The following is a 23,878-nucleotide window of genomic DNA, read 5'->3' as shown; positions in this document are numbered from 1 at the left end:
CAAGGGTCAACTGTATGTAGTTCTCAAACACCCCAACCTTTTTGCAAAATGAAATACCAAAAGGAAAACTATCAGAGGGAGAACTATGCATTACCAGTGATTAGTATCATGTTTTCAGATTTCAGTTTAAGTAAAATCTGTCTGTGTAGCCACCTCTTGCTGGCTCGCTGAAGATGCTGGAACTTTGGAGCAGGGAGCCCTCTTCCCCACTCCCCCTTGGATGGGTTCTTCAGTATTGTCATTGCTTGCAAAGGAAAATCAGATTTCCCAAGGTTTTGTTATTGAGATTTCCCCTTATTTCTTTTAACCCTTTTTTCTAGATCCTGGTATTTGACAGAGTAAAGCACACACACACAAAAAAGAACTATTGTGAATAGTTCTCTTTTTAAAAAAATGTTGTTTAGGAAAAAAAATGATACCAGTCGTTTTAAGTTTAACTTTTAAAAAGCTTTAAAGCAACCCTTTGATAATATCACTGGGAGTAGTTTGTTTCTTTTGAAGAAATTAGCTTCCTTTGTAATTTACCTTTGTCTAAATCATTAAGATAAAAAGTAAGACACTTGAAGTTATATAGGAAGAGAAGAAGTACCTAAGTTGCCGGTGTGTCTGACAGTGTGTGGACAGGGACTAGCAAACCCAGATGAGCCAGCACTGGAAGTTCTGATTCTGTTTTGCGCGTATATGTACGCTTCAGAACATACTTCACCCTCGCCTCCTGAACTTCGGCTCTATAGCCCTGACCTTCTTGCACAGAATTTGTGTGCAATTCACAGTTGTGCTTAAAAGCCTCCTTCCCGCCTTCTCTCTTTCCTTTCTTCCTTCCCTGTCCCCCTGGCTCCCTCTCCATCCTCCCTCTGTGATGTCTTACTCTTTAACCTCCATCCCATTCTGGAACTAGGCCCCAGGGTGTGCATATATCTGCGTATATTAAATGTGTGTCACCAGCTCTTATTTACATTTGTGGAGGCTTGACTGGAATAACATGGATCATTGAAATCCACGTTAGACCCACAGAAACCCTTTTGCGGTTTATTAGAAAGGCTTATGTAGGATGCTATTTCACTTTTCTCATTCCTTGCTGATCATCTCAGGTGGAGGTGTTAATAAATTAAAAAATGACCAACCTAAGCAGCAAGAAGGAAGAGAGGAAGAGAGGCAAGCCTCAGTTGGGTGGTTCCGCATGATCAATCTCTCCCTCTGCCTACATCTTCATAAATTATGAACTGTATCGATCTGTTCATATTGACGTATGGACTCATTCTATCAAAAGCCCAAGTTGAAGTGGAAAATGGAAAGTGATCATTTATTGGAGCTGAAGAGTGTCAGCTTTGTATTGAAACCAAACCAAACCAAACCAGACAGACTCGAATGGCCTCCCTTTCAACCTTTAGATTGCATATTGCCAGAGGCAGATGGGGTCTGGGTAACCAGCAAGACTTGATAAGAGTTGACAAATATCCTATCCATTTTCGGTGGCTTAGAACTTGACTGTGAGTTCATTGAGGCTGGAAAACCATTTGTGTACCTTTTTCTCCCTTATACTTCTGCCCAGGATGAGTCAGAGACCTTCATTTGAGGACTTATGAGGCATTCGGATAGTTCACAGCTCTCACAGCCATTAGCAATCTTGCGAAGGTCATTTCACCTTTGAAGCATCAGTTTCTTCCTTTGCAGATTGGAAGGTTGATTGAGAAGTTTTCAGTATTTTTTAAATCTGGGGACCCTTTCTAAAAATTTTTGACTCTTTGGATGACAAATTTCCATATCTGCGTTAGCACATAACTAGGTCTTCAGATTAGGGTCATGGTACTGTTTTTATATAGTCCTGTGAAACATTTTAACCTGTGTGCCCTCATTTTGGCTATTAAGCCGTTTGGAATGTTAAAAAGCTAAAGGATCCCACTCTTCTCTTTGCAAACGCTATCCAGGGTCCCCAGGAAGGAATATTGGGATCCATTCTACGTATTCTCCACAACCCATTCGAGCTCCTATAGCCAACAAATGTTTGTTGGATGAATCAGGTTCCCACATGCCCTATCAGAAATTTCTGGAGAGCTTTAGAGGATTTTGGTTCTTTGCTGAGAAAGCCCCATGGTGGTTTTATTGGGTAATGAATTTAAAACAGTGTTTCTGCCTTTGGTAAGCCACTCGTTCTTGCCCACTGTACGGCAGTGCGGGTTCTTTATTCAGCTTGATTGTGCGGGGTTGAATGGGTGGTGAGATATGTATTCATTTTGCGTTCACATTAGCATGTTTCAGAATCCTACCTCCCCCAAAGGCTTTTTTGTATCATCTCCATTTTTATTTCAGTAGGTGTGGGATAAAATCATTCATGGCAAATTGGGTTAAATTGCAAACTGTGGGTACCAATTCCATTCCCCCAACTTGGTTAGATGATGCCTGAAGACTGCTAGCTGAGTGATGTAGGTCCTTTAGCCTGTTTCATATTTCAAAATAAGGTTTTAGGGCTTCCCTGGTGGCGCAGTGGTTGAGAATCTGCCTGCTAATGCAGGGGACACGGGTTCGAGCCCTGGTCTGGGAAGATCCCACATGCCACGGAGCAGCTGGGCCCGTGAGCCACAACTACTGAGCCTGCGCGTCTGGAGCCTGTGCCCTGCAACGGGAGGGGCCGCGATAGTGAAAGGCCCGCGCACCGCGATGAAGAGCGGTCCCCGCACCGCGATGAAGAGTGGCCCCCGCTTGCCGCAACTAGAGAAAGCCCTCGCACGAACCGAAGACCCAACACAGCCAAAAATAAATAAATAAATAAATAAAGTAGCTATAAAAATTAAAAAAAAAATAATAAGGTTTTAATAAAGATATATAAAATCAGCTCAAGAAGGGACTTGAACAGGTATTTATACACCTATGTTCGTAGCAGCATTATTCACTATAGGCAAAAGGCGGGAGCAACCCAAGTGTCTGTGAATGGATGAATGGATAAACAAAAGTGCTCTATCCATGCAATGGAATATTATTCAGCCTTAAAAAGGAAGAAATTCTGATATATGCTACAACATGGGTGAATCTTGAGAACATTATGCTAAGTGAAAGAAGCCAGTCATGAAAAGACAAATACTGTATGATCCCACTAGAATGAGGTCCCTATAGTAGTCAAATTCATAGAGACAGAAAGTAGAGTGGTGGTTACCAGTGGCTGGAGGGAGTGGGGAGATGGGGAGTTTTGTTTAATGGATATGGAATTTTAGTTTGGGATGATGAAAGAAGCTCTGGAGATGACTAGTGGTGATGGTTGGACAATAATGTGAATGTGCTTAATGCCAGTGAACTGTACCCTTAAAAGTGATTAGAGTGGTAAATTTTATGCATGTTTTACCACAATTTTAAAAAAGAATCAAGAATGATATGGCAAATACTCAACACCCTTCTACCTACCATCAGCTAAGAAATTTTAAAAATTGATAATTACCATTGACGTGTCATATATGTTACCCTACCTCAATTGAATTGTGTGTTTTTTGAGGAGTGAGGGATGACTTGGGTGATAGAATTCTGGGATAGGAAAACTTTCCTTCTGCTTTGTTTTCCGCTTGCATTTGTTAGCTAAAGACAAACATACTAAACAGGTAGGAAATTAGTAACCTTTTCCTGGCCTTTAAAATTAGTGTTTCTAGAAACTTATAAAAAGAAATCTTTCTAGAAACTTCTTTTACCCTTTGGGGCTGGATGAATATGGAGAAACAGTCAAGGGGAAAAACACTTAACTTACCAGGATAGAAGAATGATAGTGTATTTGCAGCCTTTATCTTTCCTGAGTGTGTGTGTGTGTGTGTGGTGTTTTTTTAATTAGAAAATGAATTTATTAAATATAAGGCCAGAGGTCGAAGCCACTGACAGATAATATGCAACATCACTGTGGGGAAAGGGGCTTCTTTAGTGAAAAGACCTGTGCCACCACTGACGCTCAGAACTGGATGTCGGAAATTCCATTCCTGCCCCCTCCAAGGAGTGCAGTGATGGTGGCGTGGGGGATGAAGGTGAGGATGCAGTGAGGAAAGAGGCAGGGTTCTGCTGAGGAGGGTAGGTTTGAGAAGGGAGCAGAGGAGGAGACACAAATCTATCAGAAGCAGCCACAGCCCAGCCCTGTGGGGGACCTCCTAGGACTTCAGCATCTCAGGGGAGCACAGTTGCCCAGCTCTTCTGGGGCCTGTTGCAGCCACCGCAGGTGCTGATGCAGTCCTCCTTATCCAGGAAGTTGTTCTGCTTCCTTCTGCATCTGCCGTAAGCAAAGGTCTTGCAGAGCCTGGAGCTGGCGTTGTAGAAGTACCTGAAGAACAGGGCCCTGCAGGGACCCATGTAAGGAGGCTCCAGGCAGAAGGCAGGCTGCGGGGCTTGGGCAGGGGTATTGGTTTCATCCCTCTGGGTGCCAGCCGCCAGGGTGCCCAGGAGGACAGGAAGGGATGCAGAGAGGCAGAGCTGGCTCATCTTCATGGCCTTGCAGATGGGCTTCTAAGTGTGTGTATTTTAAACATTTTTTGAGGACCTATTCTGTGCCAGGCATTGTTGTATCAGTTACCTCTTGCCACAGTAATGCTGCATAACAAATAACCATAAAACCTCAGTGGCAAACAACAGTAAGCGTTTATGGCTTCTGAATCTGGGATCAACTGGGAGCTAGCTGGGTAGTCTTTATGGTTTTGACCGGGCTTCCTCATGTGTCTGGAGGGCCGCTAGCATTTGGTTCGGCTTCAGCTGCAGGCCTGTGGCACCTCAGTCCTGCTCTGTGTGTCTTGCATGCTCCAGCAGGCTAGCTTGAGCACATTCATATGGCAATAGTGGAGGTGCAACAGAGCAAGTGGAAACATCCGAGTTCCCTTGAGGCCTGGGCTCCAAACTGGCACATTGCTACCTCCACTTCACTTTGTTTTCTAAGACAAGTCACATCAGGTGGGGAAATCTACTCTGTCTTTAAGACTCCCTCCTCCATGCTGCCCTGCCTGACTCCACAACACTTTAGATTACTGCCTCTTTCTGAAAACACTTGTTTTGCCTTCTATGTCTTTACCCCTCTCATCCCTGCTCTACCTCTTTCTCTGTTATATTTCGCCAACTCCTCAAGTGTAAGCTATTTTTATGGTTCTGTCTTTGGCATCTTTGATTCTGTCTACTCATTCCTGGGCTCAGCCACTGCCACAAAGCACACGAGTCCCCAAACCTCACCTCTGGGCCGGACCTCCCTCCTTGCTTCCCTCACCCTCACCTCCACTCTCAGCCACCCTGTTCTGGTTAGTGGTCTCGTGGCTGCAAGTCACAGACACCCTGGTTTCACCTGGCGTAGGTTGTAAGGAAATGTCTATCTTGTACAACAGGAAGTCCAGAGGCAGAGCAGACTCCTTGGGGCCCAGGTTTCTTCTCCCTCCACCCTGCTTCTCGTTGAGTTGGCTTTGTGTTGTGGCCAGCAAATAGGGCAGTGGGCGTCCCTGGTTATACCTAGTTGGGGGAGGACAGGGGCTCTCTTCTTTCAGATGCCCAGGGCAGACCCATCTCTGTCTCTCACTGTGCCACCCTGGCTTAGGGCTGCCCACCCGCCCCTGCACCCATCCCTGGCTGGACCTAGCCCGGGGTTCAGTTGTCTGCCGTGGAGTCCCCAGCTGTCCCCACGTGGCCGAGCCTCAGATTCTCCTGCCTGTCGGACTCGCACTCCTGCTTGCTTCTTCATTTTCATTGGCAGCATCATCCCAGCCTTCAGTTCTTCCCATCAATACTTCATTTTGTTTTTGAGATTATTACTAAAGGCTTGTTCAGGGCTGGGCTCTGGGCTAACCTCTCATAATCTACAAGGCGGCCGTCTCAGCTGCTGCTCACAGGAGTCTAGGATTTGAGAATCCAAGAGTCCCGGGCAGCAGGGGCAGTGGGGACAGTGGGATCAGGGTGAAGAGAGCATTGTGCTCTGGGTGCCGTGCTGTCCCATGGTGGTGGTGATGGGGGCACTTAGCCCTGCCTCAGAGGTCGTCAGGGAAGGCGTCTGAGAGGGGCTTGCTTCTAAGCTGACGATGCAAACTTAGCAATGTGTCTTGCTCTTCCTTAAAAGAAAAATCATCCCTGGTCTCTGATTTGGACCCTGACCTCTCCTTTCTGTAGACCAGAGGTTGGCAAATCCCAGCCCATGGGCCACATCTGGTGCTACCTATTTTTGGAAATAAAGTTTTATCGGCACATGGCCATGCCCCTTCATTTACATACGGTCTGTGGCTGCTTTTGCGCTACAGCCACAGAGTTAATTGGTTGCCACAGAGACTGTGTGGCCTGCAAAGCCGAAAATATTTCCTCTGTGGACCTTTACAGAAGAAGTTTGCAAAGCCCTGCTGTAGACGGATAGGAAAACTCAATTCCTGCCCTCCAGGAAGTTTGATCTTGCAAAAGGAGACTTACTTAGGTATAGTATATAGAAAACTTGATCATGAAGCCTGTTGACGTAAAGATATTTAAGTGCTGGGCTTCCCTGGTGGCGCAGTGGTTAGGAATCCACCTGCCAATGCAGGGGACACGGGTTCAAGCCCTGGTCCAGGAAGATCCCACATGACACGCAGCAACTAAGCCCGTGCGCTACAACTACTGAGCCTGCGCTCTGGAGCCCGCGAGCCACAACTACTGAGCCTGCGTGCCACAACTACTGAGCCTGCGTGCCACAACTACTGAAGCCCACGTGCCTAGAGCCCGTGCTCCACAACAAGAGAAGCCACTGCAAGGAGAAGCCTGCGCACTGCAATGAAGAGTAGCCCCTGCTCGCCACAACTAGAGAAAGCCCGTGCGCAGCAACGAAGACCCAACACAGCCAAAAATAAGTAAATAATTAAATTTATTCTAAAAAAAAAGATATTTAAGTGCTGAGGCAAGCGGTGCAGGCAAAAATCAGCGTTGTTGGAGGAATCCATGCGCACTTACTTCTCTCTACTTCTCTCCCTCTGCTTTTCCTTTCTCTATTCCACGAATGAATCTACATTCATTTTCTTGCCTCCAAATTTCTAGATTGACACCTTCTAGATTTACAGTTTCAAAATTTACACTTTTCATGACACTCATTTCCCTCCAGGGGGAGAGTAAAGGTGCAGATCGGTGTGGAAAATGAAAAGTATGAGTGTGAGATACCATTTTTAAAAATGTACCTTTGCTACTCTCCCGCATTTCCAAGGAAAGTAGGACTTGCTTCAATAAAGGAGAAAAACCTTTATTTGCCTTGAACAAAGAGATAACTATGTGTATCAATAAACTGTTTGTTTAGGGGGAAAAAATTCTCTTTAAAAACCTTTCCAGGGCTTCCCTGGTGGCGCAGTGGTTGAGAATCTGCCTGCCAATGCAGGGCACACGGGTTCGAGCCCTGGTCTGGGAAGATCCCACATGCCGCGGAGCAACTAGGCCCGTGAGCCACAATTACTGAGCCTGCGCGTCTGGAGCCTGTGCTCCGCAACAAGAGAGGCCGCGATAGTGAGAGGCCCGCGCACCGCGATGAAGAGTGGCCCCCGCTTGCCACAACTAGAGAAAGCCCTCGCACAGAAACGAAGACCCAACACAGCCATAAATAAATAAATAAATACATACATACATAAATAAAAAAAAAAAGTTTAAAAAAAAGAAAAAAAAAAAAACCTTTCCTTACAGGTAGCCGAGTCCCTTTATCTGCACTGCTCATTTGCCTAGAAACCCATCCTTTTCTGAATGACACTCCTCCAGAGGGGCCTTGGCAACAAAACTCTTTGTAGCCCCTAGAGGAAGCCCACAGTAACGGGTTTTGTTCTGATCACAACAAAGTCGCCTGCTCTGACGTAGAGAATGGACTTGACACGGGGAAGAGGGAAGGTTAAGCTGGGATGAAGTGAGAGAGTGGCATGGACATATATACACTACCAAATGTAAAATAGATAGCTAGTGGGAAGCAGCCGCATAGCACAGGAAGATCAGCTCGGTGCTTTGTGACCACCTAGAGGGGTGGGATAGGGAGGGTGGGAGGGAGACGCAAGAGGGAAGAGATAGGGGAATATATGTATATGTATAGGTGATTCACTTTGTTATAAAGCAGAAACTAACACACCATTGTAAAGCAATTATACTCCAATAAAGATGTTAAAAAAAAAATCGCCTGCTCTGTAAGGCAGCTTTTGTGCTATAGTGTTGTACAGACCTCACTGCTCTTTTCTTAAAATTTAAGTTGTACATTTTGTTTTAGATTCACCCTAAGTTTTCTTTGTTAGACTTATTTTAAAAATAATACATGCTCAGTGTGAAAAATTAATAAAAGAATGTCATGGTAACAAAAGTCAAAAAGTAACTTAAAATCCCTTTCCTCATTCATATTCCCCAGAGGAGACCTGGCTCGTGGTTATCTCCTCAGAAGATCTCCACCCATGTCTATTGGGATGAACCATAAGAAATTGCAGAGATTCGACCACAGAAGTGTCAATTTCACATGGTACGACCTAATCTAAGCACATAGTGATACAGGCATATTGGTATTTTAAAAAAATACAGATAGCATCATGCTGTTTATAGTGTATTGCAATTCGTGACGTTAGGTTGAAGAGACTCTTGGAACTCTTGGCATAGCGGTTTGTTTAGAGCAGTGCCACTGTTTAATAGTCCACCTGTAGATACACCGTGACTTGACTAACTAGTTCCCTGATTGAAGGACGTTTAGGATGATTCTGGTTTTTCACTCTTCTGAACAAGGTAGCACTGAGCATTATGCATATATCTTTGTACATTTCATGTAAGTTATCTGGAGCATAGCTTCCTAAAAGTGGTATTGCTCTTTTCTGGATTTTAATTTTTTTTTTTTTAAGAATTGGTCAGATGCCTCTGGTCTCAGTTGGACTTGCTGACCTTAGGGTCCTTCATCCTCCAGTGATACCACAAAGATGGGACCTCGGTGGAAGCCAGGCAGCCCATCCAGGCAAATCCTGTGCAGTTATAAACACTGGCACAAACTTCCCTCCCTTCATGGAACATTCGTGCACTGACTGCCCAGCAGGCACTGGGGATATGCACGCAAAGAAGACAGTGCAGCTGACTAGGGCTGGGAGGAAGAGGTGTATCTGGAGGTCTGTGGGTGCATGGAAGCCCAAGTGACCTCTTTATCCTGGGGTGGCAGGGGGACCTTGTGATGCTTTCCATAACTTTACTGGTTTGAAAAAGGAGAGAAACGCAGGGCTTGGTTGGAGGGGGGACATTGAGGCGGTGGCAGGTGGCAGCCTGCAAATTAGCTGTGCTGGCCTTCGTGGAAGGGAGCAATGGGCATTGAGCTCAGCTGAGCCAAGGTGCCAGATGACAGAGCAGGGCTCTCGCCAGCCACTGACCCTGGTAATAAGAGGGCACTTGGCCAGCAGCCTCCTGAACACTGTGCCACACGGCTGTTCGTGGATCAGGACCTGTCAAGTTGCCCAATGTGGTTCTTCTTTTTTTTTAAATGTATTTATTTTTATTATTTATTTTATTTTTGATTGCGTTGGGACTTCGTTGCTGCACGTGAGCTTTCTCTAGTTGCGGTGAGCGGGGGCTACTCTTTGTTGCAGTGCACGGGCTTCTCATTGTGGTGGCTTCTCTTGTTGTGGAGCACGGGCTCTAGGCGCACGGGCTCCAGTAGTTGTGGCTCATGGGCTCTAGAGCTCAGGCTCAGTAGTTGTGGCACATGGGCTTAGCTGCTCCACGGCATGTGGGATCTTCCTGGACCAGGGCTCGAACCCGTGTCCCCTGCATTGGCAGGCGGATTTGTAAACACTGCATCACCAGGGAAGCCCACCCAATGTGGTTCTTCTGTCATGATGTGCTGCTCCAAAGTCTGTGAAACATTATGGCAGACAGAGTCCAAATGTCATGTTTACTGCTTTATTTTATATGTGTGTGTGTGTGTGTGTGTCTATATAATTCCCCCTTGCACCTTTGAGTTTCCTTGCAAACCATCATCTTGAGAGCAGGGATTAGAAGTTCTTAACTTTTTTTTTATTTATGTATTTATGTATATATTTATTTATTTATCTATCTATCTATCTATTTATTTATTTATGGCTGTGTTGGGTCTTCGTTTCTGTGCGAGGGCTTTCTCTAGTTGTGGCAAGCGGGGGCCACTCTTCATCGCGGTGCGCGGGCCTCTCACTATCGCGGCCTCTCTTGTTGCGGAGCACAGGCTCCAGACGCGCAGGCTCAGTAATTGTGGCTCACGGGCCTAGTTGCTCCGCGGCATGTGGGATCCTCCCAGACCAAGGCTCGAACCCGTGTGCCCTGCATTAGCAGGCAGATTCTCAACCACTGCGCCACCAGGGAAGCCCTTAACTTTTTAAAAAATTGCTTGGGAACCTGTTTGCCAGTCTGGTGAAGCCTATGGACCCCTTCTCAGAATAATGTTTGTAAATGAATAAAATAAAATACATAGGATTACAAATGAATACAATTATACTGAAATACAGGTATCAAAATATTGCAAAAACTTAAGCAATACATATTCCTTTATTCATGCATTAAATAGCAAGATCCAGCAGTGAGTCTAGAAGCGATCATAATTTTGAAGTAGGGATGAGGGTAAATGATATTTCAAGGTAGCTGCAATGACCATGATGTGAACTGAAAATATCTCTCCACGTAATAGGGAATAAATAAAATCTACAGGTGCTGCTAATCCCAGTGTGGCTTGTTGTCTATATGCAGAGTGGAAAGAAAGACCAGGTTTCAGATAGAGGGTAGTGACAATAAAGATGTAATTTTCTTCCCATCTGTGTTGAGACCCCCTGAAATCTATCCACAAACCTCAGTTAAGAATCTCTGCTTTTAGGGCTTCCCTGGTGGCGCAGTGGTTGAGAATCTGCCTGCCAATGCAGGGGACATGGGTTCGAGCCCTGGTCTGGGAAGATCCCACATGCCACGGAGCAACTAGGCCCGTGAGCCACAACTACTGAGCCTGTGCGTCTGGAGCCTGTGCTCCGCAACAAGAGAGGCCGCTATAGTGAGATGCCCGCGCACCGCGATGAAGAGTGGCCCCTGCTCGCTGCAACTGGAGAAAGCCCTCACACAGAAACGAAGACCCAACACAGCCATAAGTAAATAAATAAATAAAATAATAATAATAATAATAATTAAAAAAAAAAAAGAATCTCTGCTTTTAGATACAGAAGAAGGAATTGGGATGAAAACCCCCATTTCCATCAAGAAAATTTATAAAACTTACACTTCCCCCCTCTTTATTCTGATAGGGATGAGAAAGGAAACTATATTAAAAATGAGTCAGAATTTAGCAAACATTTTGATTACCTGCAGTAAAGATCTTTCCCCTACTTCCTAAAGAGAAAGATACATGGAATTTTCTGTCATTCTCTAAATCTCCCAGGGCCATTTTTTGGTACTGATTTTGAGAACTGGGATCCTCCAGATTTGTTTATGGTGGGTATTTTCCCCTGCGAATTCTCTAGGCAAGAGAGGTGGACCCCAGATGAGGGTTTCTGGAATTTCCTAGACCTTTGTTACTGTTCTTGATATGCACGTGCACGTGAGCGCTCCCCATCACTCACTCTCCCCTCGTCTTGTTCCCTCTGCCTCCCCGCTTCACTGTAAAAGTTAGGGGTCTGATAGGTCCATTTGTCAGCAACAAAGTTTGAGAAGGCCTTTAAAAATAGAGATGTTAGAGGGAGCGTGTTGGATAGAAAGGAGAAATCTTGTTTATGCTCAACAAATCACTTATATTTAGAATTTTCCTTCAGTTTTCCCTTTGAAATTCTGTATTCTTATTTCACTTGAATGACTCTGCGTGGAGCATTTAAAAGTAGATCAAACAAAACTCTATAAATAATGTTGAATTCTTTTGGGCATTTTGCCCAAATCAGCCTTGCTAAAGCAGAGGAAAGCAGTGTGCTTTATGTATCAGATTTTCTCCTCTGAACTCCAGACTCCCTCCCCCAGAGAGATGGCGGCCTGCGCTGGGGGAATCGGGCCAGGGATGCTTTGGAGAATTGTCCCCCAGTGTGGTCTGCTGTGGGTCTGGTCATTTGGATTAAGGACTGTGCTGAAAGACCAAACCAAACCCTGGGACCAGCCTAAGGAGAGGGGAAAACCAGGAGGATGTTTAGAGATGCTGCTGAGTTTGTTCTCCAGTGTGATTCCTTTATCTCACTCTATTGGGAAGGGAAGGTTGGCAAACAGAAAATTGGTTGAACTGGTATAAATAGTGAACAAGGCTGCCTTTTAGCATATTCGTTCATGTAAAGACAATTGGAAAAAAGGGCAGGAGTCAGGTGGCAGCAAGCCCTTCTGTAAAGTAGGTCTGCTCTCATCATTCTAATCTTATACATGAGAAAAACTGAGGCTGAGAGCTCAATGGGCTGCACGGTGCGGTCGCAGTGCTGGGGCCACTGGGTTATCTGTCTTTTCGGTGTTGTGAGGCCCAGGATTCTCTTTATGTGCCTTAATGCTATCGTTATGAACCCCGTGTCCATGAGCTGGAAAATCAGAGTTCGTGTTTCCTTTCAGGCGGCTAATTCACACCAGTTTTATGAGTCAGTTTGAGGTGGAGGCCGTTGTGGTTGGAGGAGTTCTTCATGCCCCTGGCGCCCATATTATATTATGTGGCTTCTGTGGAAATATCAGGTGACAGCGTTAACATTGAAAATATCCATGTGTAGCTCCTCTTAGCAGAAACTCAGCTTGTTAAATGGATGGCCCCTTTCTGTATTTCGCTTGCAGTAGAAACTTGATTCTTTTTTTTTTTGGTCGTGTGTTAATTGGCTGACTTTAAGACTGCTTTCAGTGGCTTCTTTAAACAAGGCATTAGACGCTGAAGTTTCTAGGACTGAGGGAAGATCAGGGATTTGCGTCCCTCCCTCTGTTTCTAGATACCTGGCACCTGGGCTCACAGATTGATGGCGACTGGGCATTCGTGATGAGACAGCATCCTCAGAACCATCGTGAGGCACACGTGGGTGTTGGTAAATGAGTTGCATTTGTTGAAAAAGGTGTGCATGAAAGCGTTAGAGGCGTCAGAGCTGAAGGCGTGGAGAAAAACATACACTGACACTCAGAGATATTTCAAATACAGTGGGATGCAGGCGGTGCTAGAGAAAAGCAGTGGTCGTTAGAGGAACCCAGAGAAGGGGCCCCAACGGCAGAGAGTGTATGTGTGTGTGTGCCCTTCCATACCATCTTCTGTGCCTGCACAAGTGTGTTCGTGCACACACACTTTCCTTCTCTCATTCATTTAATTGTATTAGGCCCTAACATATCACTTGAATGTTGAATGAATCCATTTATTCATTAATAAGCATTTGTTGCATACTCTTGATAGGTTCTGGATAATAGGGTAAATAAAAGAGTCCCTGGTGGGAGTTAAGGAGGGAGGGAGGTGGTGTGTGTGTGTGTGTGTGTGTGCGAGGGTGCATACGTTTGCAATGTGGGGATCATGTACATATTATGTGATTTGGTCTTTTAACTTAATGTACGATGGGCACCTTTTACACAGCAGTACACATAGAGCTGCTTGCCCGGTTTAATTGGCTGCTGAGTTTCCCATGGCCTGGATAAACCATGATTAGTGGAGCCATTCCTTCACAGTGGACATTCAGGATGTTTCCTGTGTGGGTCTCTGTGTGTGTATGCATTTGCTATTAGAAGAAATGCTTCCCTGAACATGCTTACACATATATCTCTTCCTACTTGAAACAAGTATTTTCTGTCTTAAAGAGGACTAAATTTAAAATCAAATATACATCATTTCTTGTTGGGATCTAGCCCTGCTCTACTGTTAAGTATAATTGACAGTGGACCATAAACTTGGAAGAAGAGAGCAGTTAGGAGTATCTCAGGCACTGTTTAGTATCACCGATGCTTCGGGCTACCGTGTTGGTGGAGAACGAGACACCTTCAGCACAGTGGCAAGACTACAGGGGCCACCATCTTCCCATCCCTGCAATAGGTCAGGGTGGCATTGGCTTTTTTTTTTTAAATTGGCGAAATGCACATAACATAAAATATACCATCTTAACCATTTTGGCATTGGCTTTTAGTGGGCACCCTGCTTAACATCAAGTTGAGGCTTTAACTCTTTTCTTCCATCCTTCTGGTCCTTCTTCAGTGCTCCTTTGGGAATTTGTGTTCACAAAATCAGGGACTCACAGACAGAATGTGGACTAGGTGCTCATTAGTTCATTCATCCATCCATTTATCCAGAATGGATCACATGTCTGCTCTAATAGGCACTGAGCTAGGTACTGGGGTCAAAGACAAGTAAGAAAGGGTCATTGGCCCCCAGTGTCACCTGATGATGATACTGTGTGTCTACCTTTCCTTCCCTGCATGTCTGATTCCTCCCACCATGTTTTTCACACTTTCTCTTTCATCGTCCTCTGTTGGGCCCTCTGCCTGCCTCTGGGCTCCCTCCCCCACGCTGTTCTGCACACCCCTTCGCATCAGGCACTTCTCCCTAGATCACTGCCCTCCTCACATCTTCCTGCCACTTCTCTGCCCAGAAACGTCCTCTGGGCAGGATCTCATAAAATTAAGTCCTCATCCTTCGCTTGGTATCCAGAGTCCCCCGGAAGCACACTCCTGCTCTGTCTTCCTGGTATTACCTTGGGTTGGTGGGAGAAGAGGGCTGCAGACCACAACCTGTTTCACTCATGGGCCTCGTACAAGTTATCCAGGCTTTCTGGGCCCGTCCACCAAGATGGGGCCAGCACCCCTAACCTCACAGTGCTGGTGTGAGGACTTGAGGGGACGCACACGACGTGCCTAGCACGGTTCTTGGCACATAGCAGACACCTAGTCAGTGTTCATTTCCTTCATCTCCAAGATTCAGTTGATTTTCCTTATGTGACTTTTGACTTCACCCACCTCCCTCCCTGTCCCCTGTGACTCAGAGGCCCTACTAAATGGTTCCCTCTTGGGTCTACATTTTCCTCCTGTGTTCTGGTGGGACTTGGGAGCAAATGAGCACTGGCATAGCTCTAACCTCTTTTCAGATGAACTTTGCCTTTGAAGGAGAAGGCAAATGGATTTACTGTTTTCTTCCCTGCAGAGATGTTGATGATACACATCCCTTGGAGAATTGAGCAGGCGCATCTCCAGGGACCAAACAGTGCTGGCTAATTAAATACTGTACATTTCCACTGCAACAGTCCAGCCACAGCCAAGAGAGGTCTGTAAGGAAAGACCCATGAGTTCCTTTTTTCCTGGCGTGCCATCAGCCTCTGAAGTGCCCTCCCCTTCGTCTGAGTTACATTACATTGGAAACAGGGTGATGCATGGGAATTTTTCCGGGAAAGGGTATGATGCTGGGTCCACAAAGTCAGTGATTCAGCTTTCTCTTCCCTTGCACCCAGAATGTACTGGATATCCTGAGTAAAATGGGTGATTCTCCACTTTTATTTAGTTCCCTTTGTATTGTTTTTCCATCCTGAAATAGGAAACCTGGCCCCTTGCATAAATTGATGTTTCCAACTCAAAAAACAGCTTCTTCAAGAATCCGGAATGCTGCTCAGTAACTTGGGGAGTTGCTGCACCCCTGGCAGTGTTTGCTAATTAATGATAGCAGAAACTACCATCTTTTCCATCCCCCGGCCCCAGGAACACATTTCCAGAGCTAGAGACTGCTTAGTACAACTGTCCCAAAGGCCTGTGAAATAAAAATCCCAGCACAGCAACATTCACCTGGGTTATGTATTAGGATAACATGGCCAAATAAGTATGATTTTTTTTCCCTTTGGGGAGAACCTGAATATAGGGCCTGTATAGCATGGTCTGGAAGAGTCCCATTTACTTTTTGACAACTGACCTGTCTAGATGTCTCTCTACCCTGGCTCTATGCTAGAATCACCTGGGGAGTTCCTAAAATTCAGATGCCCAGGCTGCACCCCAGATCGGTGACTTCAGAGAATCTAGGGGTGGGGCCCAGGCATCTGTTTTTTTTCCTTTTCACCCTAAATATTTGATTTAGAAAAATTTCAAATGTACAGGAAAGTTGTAACAATAGTACAATGGACACCCATCTAGATTCACCCATTGTTAACATCGTGCCACATTTGCTTTCTCTCTCTCTTTCTCTTGCTGTATGTATATGTGTATACATATGTGACTGTATGTATGTGTACACACACACACATATTCCTTTTGTTTTTTCCTTAAGCAACTTGAAAGTACATTACAGATATCAAGACACTTCATCCCTAAATACTTCAGAACAAGGACATTCTCCTATGTAACTGCAATAGAATTTTTTTTTTGCAATAGAATTAACACACTCAGGAAATGTAACATTAATATAATGCTATTATCTAGTATTAGTCCATATCCAAATTCCCCCATTTCTTCCAATAATGTCCTTTATAACCTTTAAAAGAAACCCTGAATCCAGTTAAGGATTGCATTATATTTAGTTGTTAAATCTCTTTACTGTTTTAAGATCTAGAACAGTCCCCTAACCTTTAAAAAATCTTATGCGATATTGATTTTTAAAAGATTTTTTTTAAACCAGGTCAGTTTTTGTCAACTGTCCCTCATTTTGGATTTGCATGATCTGGATTTGCATGTTTCTTCACGGTCAGATTTCAGTTAAACATTTTGGGCAGGAGCGTTCTGTAGGTGATGTTAAGCCCTTCTCAGTGCATCACGTAAGGAGGCACCTGATGTTAATTTGTCCCATCATTGATGACATGAACTTTGAGGCTGTGTCTGCCAGGTTTCTCCATACTCAGGAGACCATTTCCTTTTGTAATCAATGAATAATCTGTGAGGAGATACTTTGAGACTCTCTAAATATCCTAATCCCCAACAGGATTTCACCCAGTGGTTTTAGCAACCATTGATTCTTGCCAGAAACAATTGTTGCCATGATGGTTATAAAATGGTGATTATGTGTTTCTATCATTTCTACATGCATTAGTTGACATTCTTTTGTAAAGAAGAGCTTTCCCCTCTTGGCCCATACTTACCTATCTAATCTTATCCATTCATCTAGCTAGCTCTCAACCTAGCTACCTAGTGAATGTATCATTATGGGCTCATGAATTTTTTTTGAAATGAATAAATCCTTTAGTACATGCTGTTGTTGTCCCAGATTTGACCAGTGGAAGCCCCACCAAGCTGAGCCTTGTGTCCTTTACAAGTGACCCCTCAAGCCTTAGAGTGCTTCGTTAATATTGTCATAACCACATATTCCAGTCTCACTTTGTATTTTCTTTGCCCCAGCCCTGGAAGAAGCCATTTTTGTATGGAGACCTTGTTCCTTAGGGGCTGCTGTTAGGACGTTATGGGGAGTTTTATGAAAGCTCCGCAGGTGCGTTCAGGGTGCAACCAAGATTGAGAACCACTGGTTAGTGTCCTCCAAAGGGAGACCACTTGTTCCCAACAAGGTATTTTCCTGTTCTCACGTGTAATTAGTGACTCTGATTCGTTGTTGAGGTTTAGATTTTTGTGGGCAGTGTCACTTGTGGAGTCAGGTTTAAATGCAGGCCCCTGGCCTCAACCTCAGAGAGTGCAGTTCCGTAGGTCTGCCTTGCAGGTCAACATTCTGACCCAGGTGGACCCCAGGCCATGTCTGGAGAAAGTGCCAGAAGTAACCCTGAGGATTAGGGGCTTCTTCTGATGTTCCTCTTTGCTTTTATAAATGTTTTCTCTTTTGTAAAACGACATCAGGACACTGCTGTGTTTCCTAGGCACGTGGTGAGGCTCCATTTGATTAATTTAGTGAGTTTCTTGGAAATATCAACCCTGGTAGTTATACTCTTGTTCTGTCAAGGAGGATGTGAGATGAAAAAAAAAATAGACTGTATGAGTGTTGAAACTTTTCAGTTTACCCAAAGGTTTTTTTCAACCACTGCACTATTTGTTGTTATATTTTTGTGGTCATTGAATGAATTGACCTAGTAAAGTTTTCACATGTTGTAAGACCCCGGAAGGCTCTAAAATATAGATGTGTGTGCTGTTTCTGAGGCTGGGTCATGGCATCCTTTGCAGTTTCTGCTATTTCATTTTTAGAGAATGTGAATATACGACATTTCCTCCCCATCCAGCCAGCTTTATTTCATTAAAATATGGGCCCCAGTTGCCAGCAGCTGTAAGGAAACGCTCCTGATTTGTGGTTTGTCACTTCCTGGTTTCACAACTTAACCATGTCCCATGTTAGCCCAGCTACTCCCTTCTGCAGTCTCAAGACTCATAGCCAAGGATTCTTCTTAAGAACAGTCAGACAGGGGAGGCAGTCTCTGGAGTTGCATCTCCTGACTTGAAATCCCTGACCCTTCTAGCACCTTCTAGCTGTAAGACCTCTGGTAAAATACTCAGTCTCCTTGTCTGTAAAAGGGAGGGTCCAAGATCTACCCTCGAGGTTCAATGTGAGAATTAAATGCACTAATGCATATAAAGTCCTTAGTAGTCTCTGGAACACAGTAGGTGCTCAGTAAATGTTAGCTGTTACTATTTTATTAAACAAAGCTGGTCATGAATGGAAGGTGGTTACGAGATCTAATGAGGGAGTTGAGGGTGCCTGCCTTGTCACCTGTGTTTGCCTGTGTTCCTCTATATGAATGCATGTTCATGCATGTGTATTTTGTGGCCGTCATACAATATGGCAGTAAAGTAGAGAGACGTGTCAAGTATGCCTTATGAAGTCTGCCTCAGTCATACTTTTTTTGGTAAGCCATGTGCATGTGCCCATATACATTTGCTTGTATGTCCATAAAACTCGTGTCCGTTACTTCTTTCAATTATGTGTAAGGAGTTAAGTGGTCCTGCCTAAAAAACACACACAGTGGCAAAAAGAAAAAAGCCCGATGAAATGTATTAAAACTTGAGTTCGTGTGGATGGGGCTCTGGGCGTGAGGGTGGTAGCTTAAACGAAAGGATTCCGAACCACAACCTTGGGCAAGTCATGCATTTTTTTCCTCCAGTTTATACCAGCTATTGAAAGGGAATGACATTGTTGTCTACATACCTCTTCAAGGAAGGTCAAGACCAACTAGTAAACATCAGTGAAATACCAAGAAAGGAAAAAATGGCAAATGACATCCTTAAATTCCCTTAAATTTAAGATGGACAGAAGCCACTGAAATGCAGTGTCTCCTAACGTCAAATATTCCCCCCGAACTGGGTTTTACATTGGGTGGAACTGGCAAACAAGATTGAAACAGTAATTTGCAGAAGTCGAGGACTGGAAAGCAGCAGTGCAGGAGTTTGGGAGTTATCTGTAATGTGAAAGCCGTGGAGAAGCCCTAAGGCTGTGTTATGCAGTGTTGTGGGAAGCAGCTAAGTACAGATTGCAGAGAACTTGGGACGAGGTGTGAACTAAATTGGTTCATCCAGCATTGGAGTGAGAGCTCTGAACTCAGGCCAAGGACATACTGCCACTTACTAGATTGGTGACCTGGGGTAAGTCACTGAGCCCTACTTGTCTCATTTGTAAAATGTTTGCTCATTCTGGCTCTTTTCTTTTTAACTCATGTGGTTGGCAGGATAAGTTAGGGTGATGGGTATCAGGGGTGCTTTAGAAAAGATCACAAACTATCCCAGTGTCGGAGGGAATAATTGTTTCTGCTTGGGGTTGTGTCAGGTGACCTTTTCCACCAGTGACCTCTGGATACTTCCCTGTCGGGCTCACTTTTCTTGGTCTTGTATGTTGGCAGTGTGCTTTATAGGTCTTTGTGCCACCAGTTGAATAACCTTAGAGGTAGTTAAGAAATACTGACTAGCCTGGCAGAGAGAGATTAGTAAGTGTGCTGTTCTTTCTGATTCCAGACAGGGCGTTACAGAATTCTGATGGAAAGATTTGGTTCGAGAGAAATATTATTCTGTTCTAGGTCCTGACTCTGCTGGGTTAGTCTTTTCTCGAAGAATATATCGCCTCTCCTTCACCCTTTGTGTAGTGTTGGGTTAGATGCTACTTTTTACAGAGGGTTCTGTGAAGATACGAACTTACATTTAACTAAGTTTTATGACTTCAGCTCACAGTAGGTCTTTAGATGTTATTTTTAAGTCACTTTGGTCAGGACTTTGGTGACCTCTGTGGTTATGAGTGTCGAGTTTCAGACATTTGTCATGCTTACTTGTTTCATATTCAGATTGTATCTGCAGAGTTTGTTTTGAACGTAACATGTAACAAATAAAGGTCTTAAAGATTTATACAACTTCATCTTAAGAGGTGTACATGAGGGCAGGGGAGTCACAGGGAGTAGGAGACAGGTGCCGAGATCACCTCGTCATCTAGACTTTCTTGGCTAGAATGAGAAATCTGTATCCTTTATGACAGAGGGCTTGCTTTGCCTTCCTTTGTGTTGGAAGCCAGGGAATAGCGGTGGGGTTCTTTGCCCTGGAGACCGCTCTTCCTGACTTCCCGCCTGCGAAGAGCCATCTGGGGTGAGCCCTCTGTCCCTGGGAGAGCCTTGGGCTGCCCTACTCTGCCCGCTGACGGTGCAGTTAGCACCTGGGAACTGGCCTGAGAGCTCTGCATTTGCTCTCATCGAGACCAGCCGGCTCGTGATTTCGCACAAAGGGGTGGAGTGTATTCACGTCGTCGCCTAAGATGTGATTAGACGAGATATTGATTCTGAACTTCTGCCCTCTTCCCTCTGTTCAACTCTGTTCTTCCTTAGTGAGGTTCAGGCAGAAAAAAAATGGAACAGAGAGAACTAGGCCACTGGCTTTTGATAAATATTGATCAGTGAGCACGTCAGATGTAGCAAAGGCCTGCCCCTTTGTATGATGTCACCCTGCATGGGGGTCTCAGCGTGGCCTGTGATCACTCCTGCGGGGACTTGCTCTCTCAGGGAAAGGTTAGAAAAGGAAAAGAATCCCTGTAGGCAGTATCCAAAAATAATGTAAGCATTTCTAAATGTGTTTCCTTGAAGTCGTTGATCCCTTTGGTTTTCAAGGCCATGCGGTGGCAGGAAGGGATGAGGTGAAGTGGTCAGCCTTGAGTGGCAAACTTCTGAGCAACGCTGGTCTCGGTTCCTCTCTCTTATCCACCTCTTCCCAGCTTGGGCCTCCACTGCCGTCTGTCTGTCTCTGCCCCGCCGCTCCCCGAGCCCCGTCACACACACACCACATGCGTGTTCTTTCCCCCCACAGTGCATGTCTGTGGCGTGGACAGTTGCATCTGTACTTGAACCGCTTTAAGCCAGGACCTCCCGGTTGGGCCACACTGGGTGAGTGAGATGCTGTGACCTTGAGGGTCCTTCAGTCAAGTGAAGTGTGGCCCTGGTTTTTATCTCGATGTGCCTGGGTTGGTTCTGTGTAAGCAGCCAGCGATCCTGCTAATGGATCCCCTGGGACAGAGGGAAGAGGACAAAAGTGGATTTGCTGAACCCCTGTGGGGCATTTGAAATGGTACCAAGAGGAGGCTGAAATGTAAATCAGCCTTTGCTTATCAGCCTGAGTTCCAGCATGTTAAAAGGGTGATGATTAGTAAGAAAAAGGCCAGGATACTTTATCTTTTCCTTTGCACATTTGGGAAAAATTTCCTCTGCCCTGCTAGCATTAGAAGCAGACCATTCTTTTTCCTCTGCCATATCACATCAGCTTTCATTAAAAGTCACCAGCAGCAAATACAAAGCCCTATCCACGGAAAACCGTTTAAGGCAACCCTGGGCTCCAGCGCTTCAGGGGTGGGGTTCTGCCTTCTGCACCAACGGATTGGTTTCTCATATCCATGCCTTTCTGACCCAGCAGCTTTTAAAAGACCAAGAAGCATTGCTCTGCTTTCTCCTGCCTCTCTCTCAGAGACCAGAGCTGCCATGCCTCTAGCCATGTCCCAGAGAGCATATTTGAAACAAGTCAGCTTAATTCGCCTGCATGCCTAGGATGCTTCTCTTTAAAATCTAATTTTGAGACAAGAGCTGTGTCTGAATACTTTGCTTTTCCCATGCAGGCGAGCGACGGAGGCGCCGGTGCCAGGTGGCGTTCAGCTACCTGCCCCAGAACGATGATGAGCTTGAGCTGAAAGTTGGCGACATCATAGAGGTGGTAGGAGAGGTACGTGTGCCAGGCGGGTGGGCGCGGTGGCCTCGCACGGGCTGTCAGAACCCACCCCTGGCTGGTTGGCCTTGCTGTGGGGGGCGTTAGAACTCAAGAGACCTTGGACATCGCCTGGTTCAGTCTCTTCCAGAGGAAATTCCTCCAGAGAGGCCTGCCACCCAGCAGGGAAAGAAAAAGAAGTGGCATTTATTGAAGATCTAGTATGTGACAGTAGTGACAAGGTTCTTTACGCATGGGCCCATTGACTCATCGTAACCACTTTATTTTGTAGAAAAAGAAAGAGGCTCAAGAGACCCTAGAAGAGGCAGGGCTGAGGGTTGAAGCCAGGTCCACCTGGCTAGAGACCCTTGTTCTTTCCACTGCACTACATAACCTTGTTCCTGTGTGGTCCTGGCTGCTCGGAGCCAGCCCTGCTGGTGAAGTGTCCCACCAGACGCTGGCATGGGCTTCTCAGGCTCCACTCCCTCAGGCCTGGAGGATCCTGGACTTCGAACTTAGAATCTGATCATTCATTCTGATTCAACATATGTATCTGTATATAGAAATACAGTTTTCCAGTTGCTTTGGTTTCCTGAATACCATTCAACCTTACAGAAACCCACAATTCCCCCCCCCCCCCCGGCAAAAAAAGGAAGCCAGAAGTCAAGGAGGAGGTTAAGGGTTAAGTGAACTATGACGTGGGTAGAAGTGGCAGGGCTGATGCTAGCAGCCAGATTTCTTGGCTCTCATATAAACATGAAGTGAGCATGCATCAAAGCTTTATTTAACTCACTAATGAGGGCATCTGCAAGATGGTAAGGCTGGCTCAAAGAGAATGGTGAAACAGCAAAGTATTTATAATGACTGAAAGAGAAAAAAACTTGATTAAGATTGCTAAGTTAGATGCACAACTACATAGCGTCCTGCAGGGTAGTGAAACTGTAACCTCTGAGGTTATCTTTTCTAGGGGATGAATCTCTTGCATCTCTGCTGGTCAAAGTTTATTTTCATGGTTATCTGACAAGACTCATTTGTTTTGCTTTTGGTTTTCTACCGGTTAACATCTACACTAAGAGAGTTGTAAACTATCTCATAAATAGTAAATAGTGTGTCAAACAAAGAGATACCTGTCCCTAGAGAATCAATTAATGGGGTTCCCAGTGTGATAATGGGAGGACATGCAGTAACCCCTTTTGCCTATTTCCCAGCTTTGGATAATTTGTATTAGTATGTCATTCATTCATCATTTTTTTATTCCTGGTGCCAAGCAGAGCACATAGGAGACATTTGTTGAAAGCTGAATGAGTTAAAAATGAATGCACAGCAGAGTAGAACATTTGTGCCAATGGTAGAAGGACACAGTTCTTAAGACTGACACCATGGAAGAAATTCCAGAGGAAAAAATAAACAGTTGTGACTAAAAATAAAAGAGAGTTAAAATTTTGGTATGATTTGAAGAAAGTTTAGCTAAACAAAGAGGACAACAAACAGGAAAAAAATTTGCAATAAATTAAGATGAAAAGTTATTATGTATGTAACATATGAAAGTATTTTAGAAAACTACTATAATAATGATAAAGTATAGATAGATCTGCTATAAACACACATCCCACAAAGGGAAATAAAAATCTTAACCATGAGAAAATGTTCTGCCCTGCTATTAATTAATCAAATTAAGACAATAATGGGTACCTCCTTTTGAAAATCCTAAAACAGATTTAGTGGTAAGACTTGGCAATGCTTAGAAGAACTGGTGACTTTGTATATCTTTATGATCCTTGTATGAAGCTACTTAACAAGCACATCAATAGCTCTAAAAATCTGAATTAATACCCTTTGACTCAGTAATCTTACTCCTAGGAATTTATCCAGGGAAATGGTCAACAGAAAAAAAATATGTGAAACATGTTAATTGCAGCAATGCTTGTGATAATGAAAAGTCATC

The 23,878-nt window shown here is 44.7% G+C and overlaps 1 protein-coding gene across 3 annotated transcripts in view; it reads left to right on the top strand.

Annotated features, from left to right (window-relative positions):
* The window catches only part of SH3KBP1 (SH3 domain containing kinase binding protein 1), a 340,352-nt gene that overhangs the window by 154,182 nt on the left and 162,292 nt on the right, over window positions 1–23,878 (top strand). For all 3 annotated transcript variants that reach the window (XM_036840453.1, XM_036840455.1, XM_036840454.1), the window contains one exon: window positions 21,848–21,951. In XM_036840453.1, the coding sequence (XP_036696348.1) occupies window positions 21,848–21,951 (104 nt within the window). The remainder of the gene's footprint in view (window positions 1–21,847; window positions 21,952–23,878) is intronic.

This window comes from Balaenoptera musculus, chromosome X (genome assembly GCF_009873245.2).
Source record: "Balaenoptera musculus isolate JJ_BM4_2016_0621 chromosome X, mBalMus1.pri.v3, whole genome shotgun sequence".
In the NCBI taxonomy this organism is placed as follows: Eukaryota; Metazoa; Chordata; class Mammalia; order Artiodactyla; family Balaenopteridae; genus Balaenoptera; species Balaenoptera musculus.
This window is presented reverse-complemented; position numbering and strand designations above follow the sequence as displayed.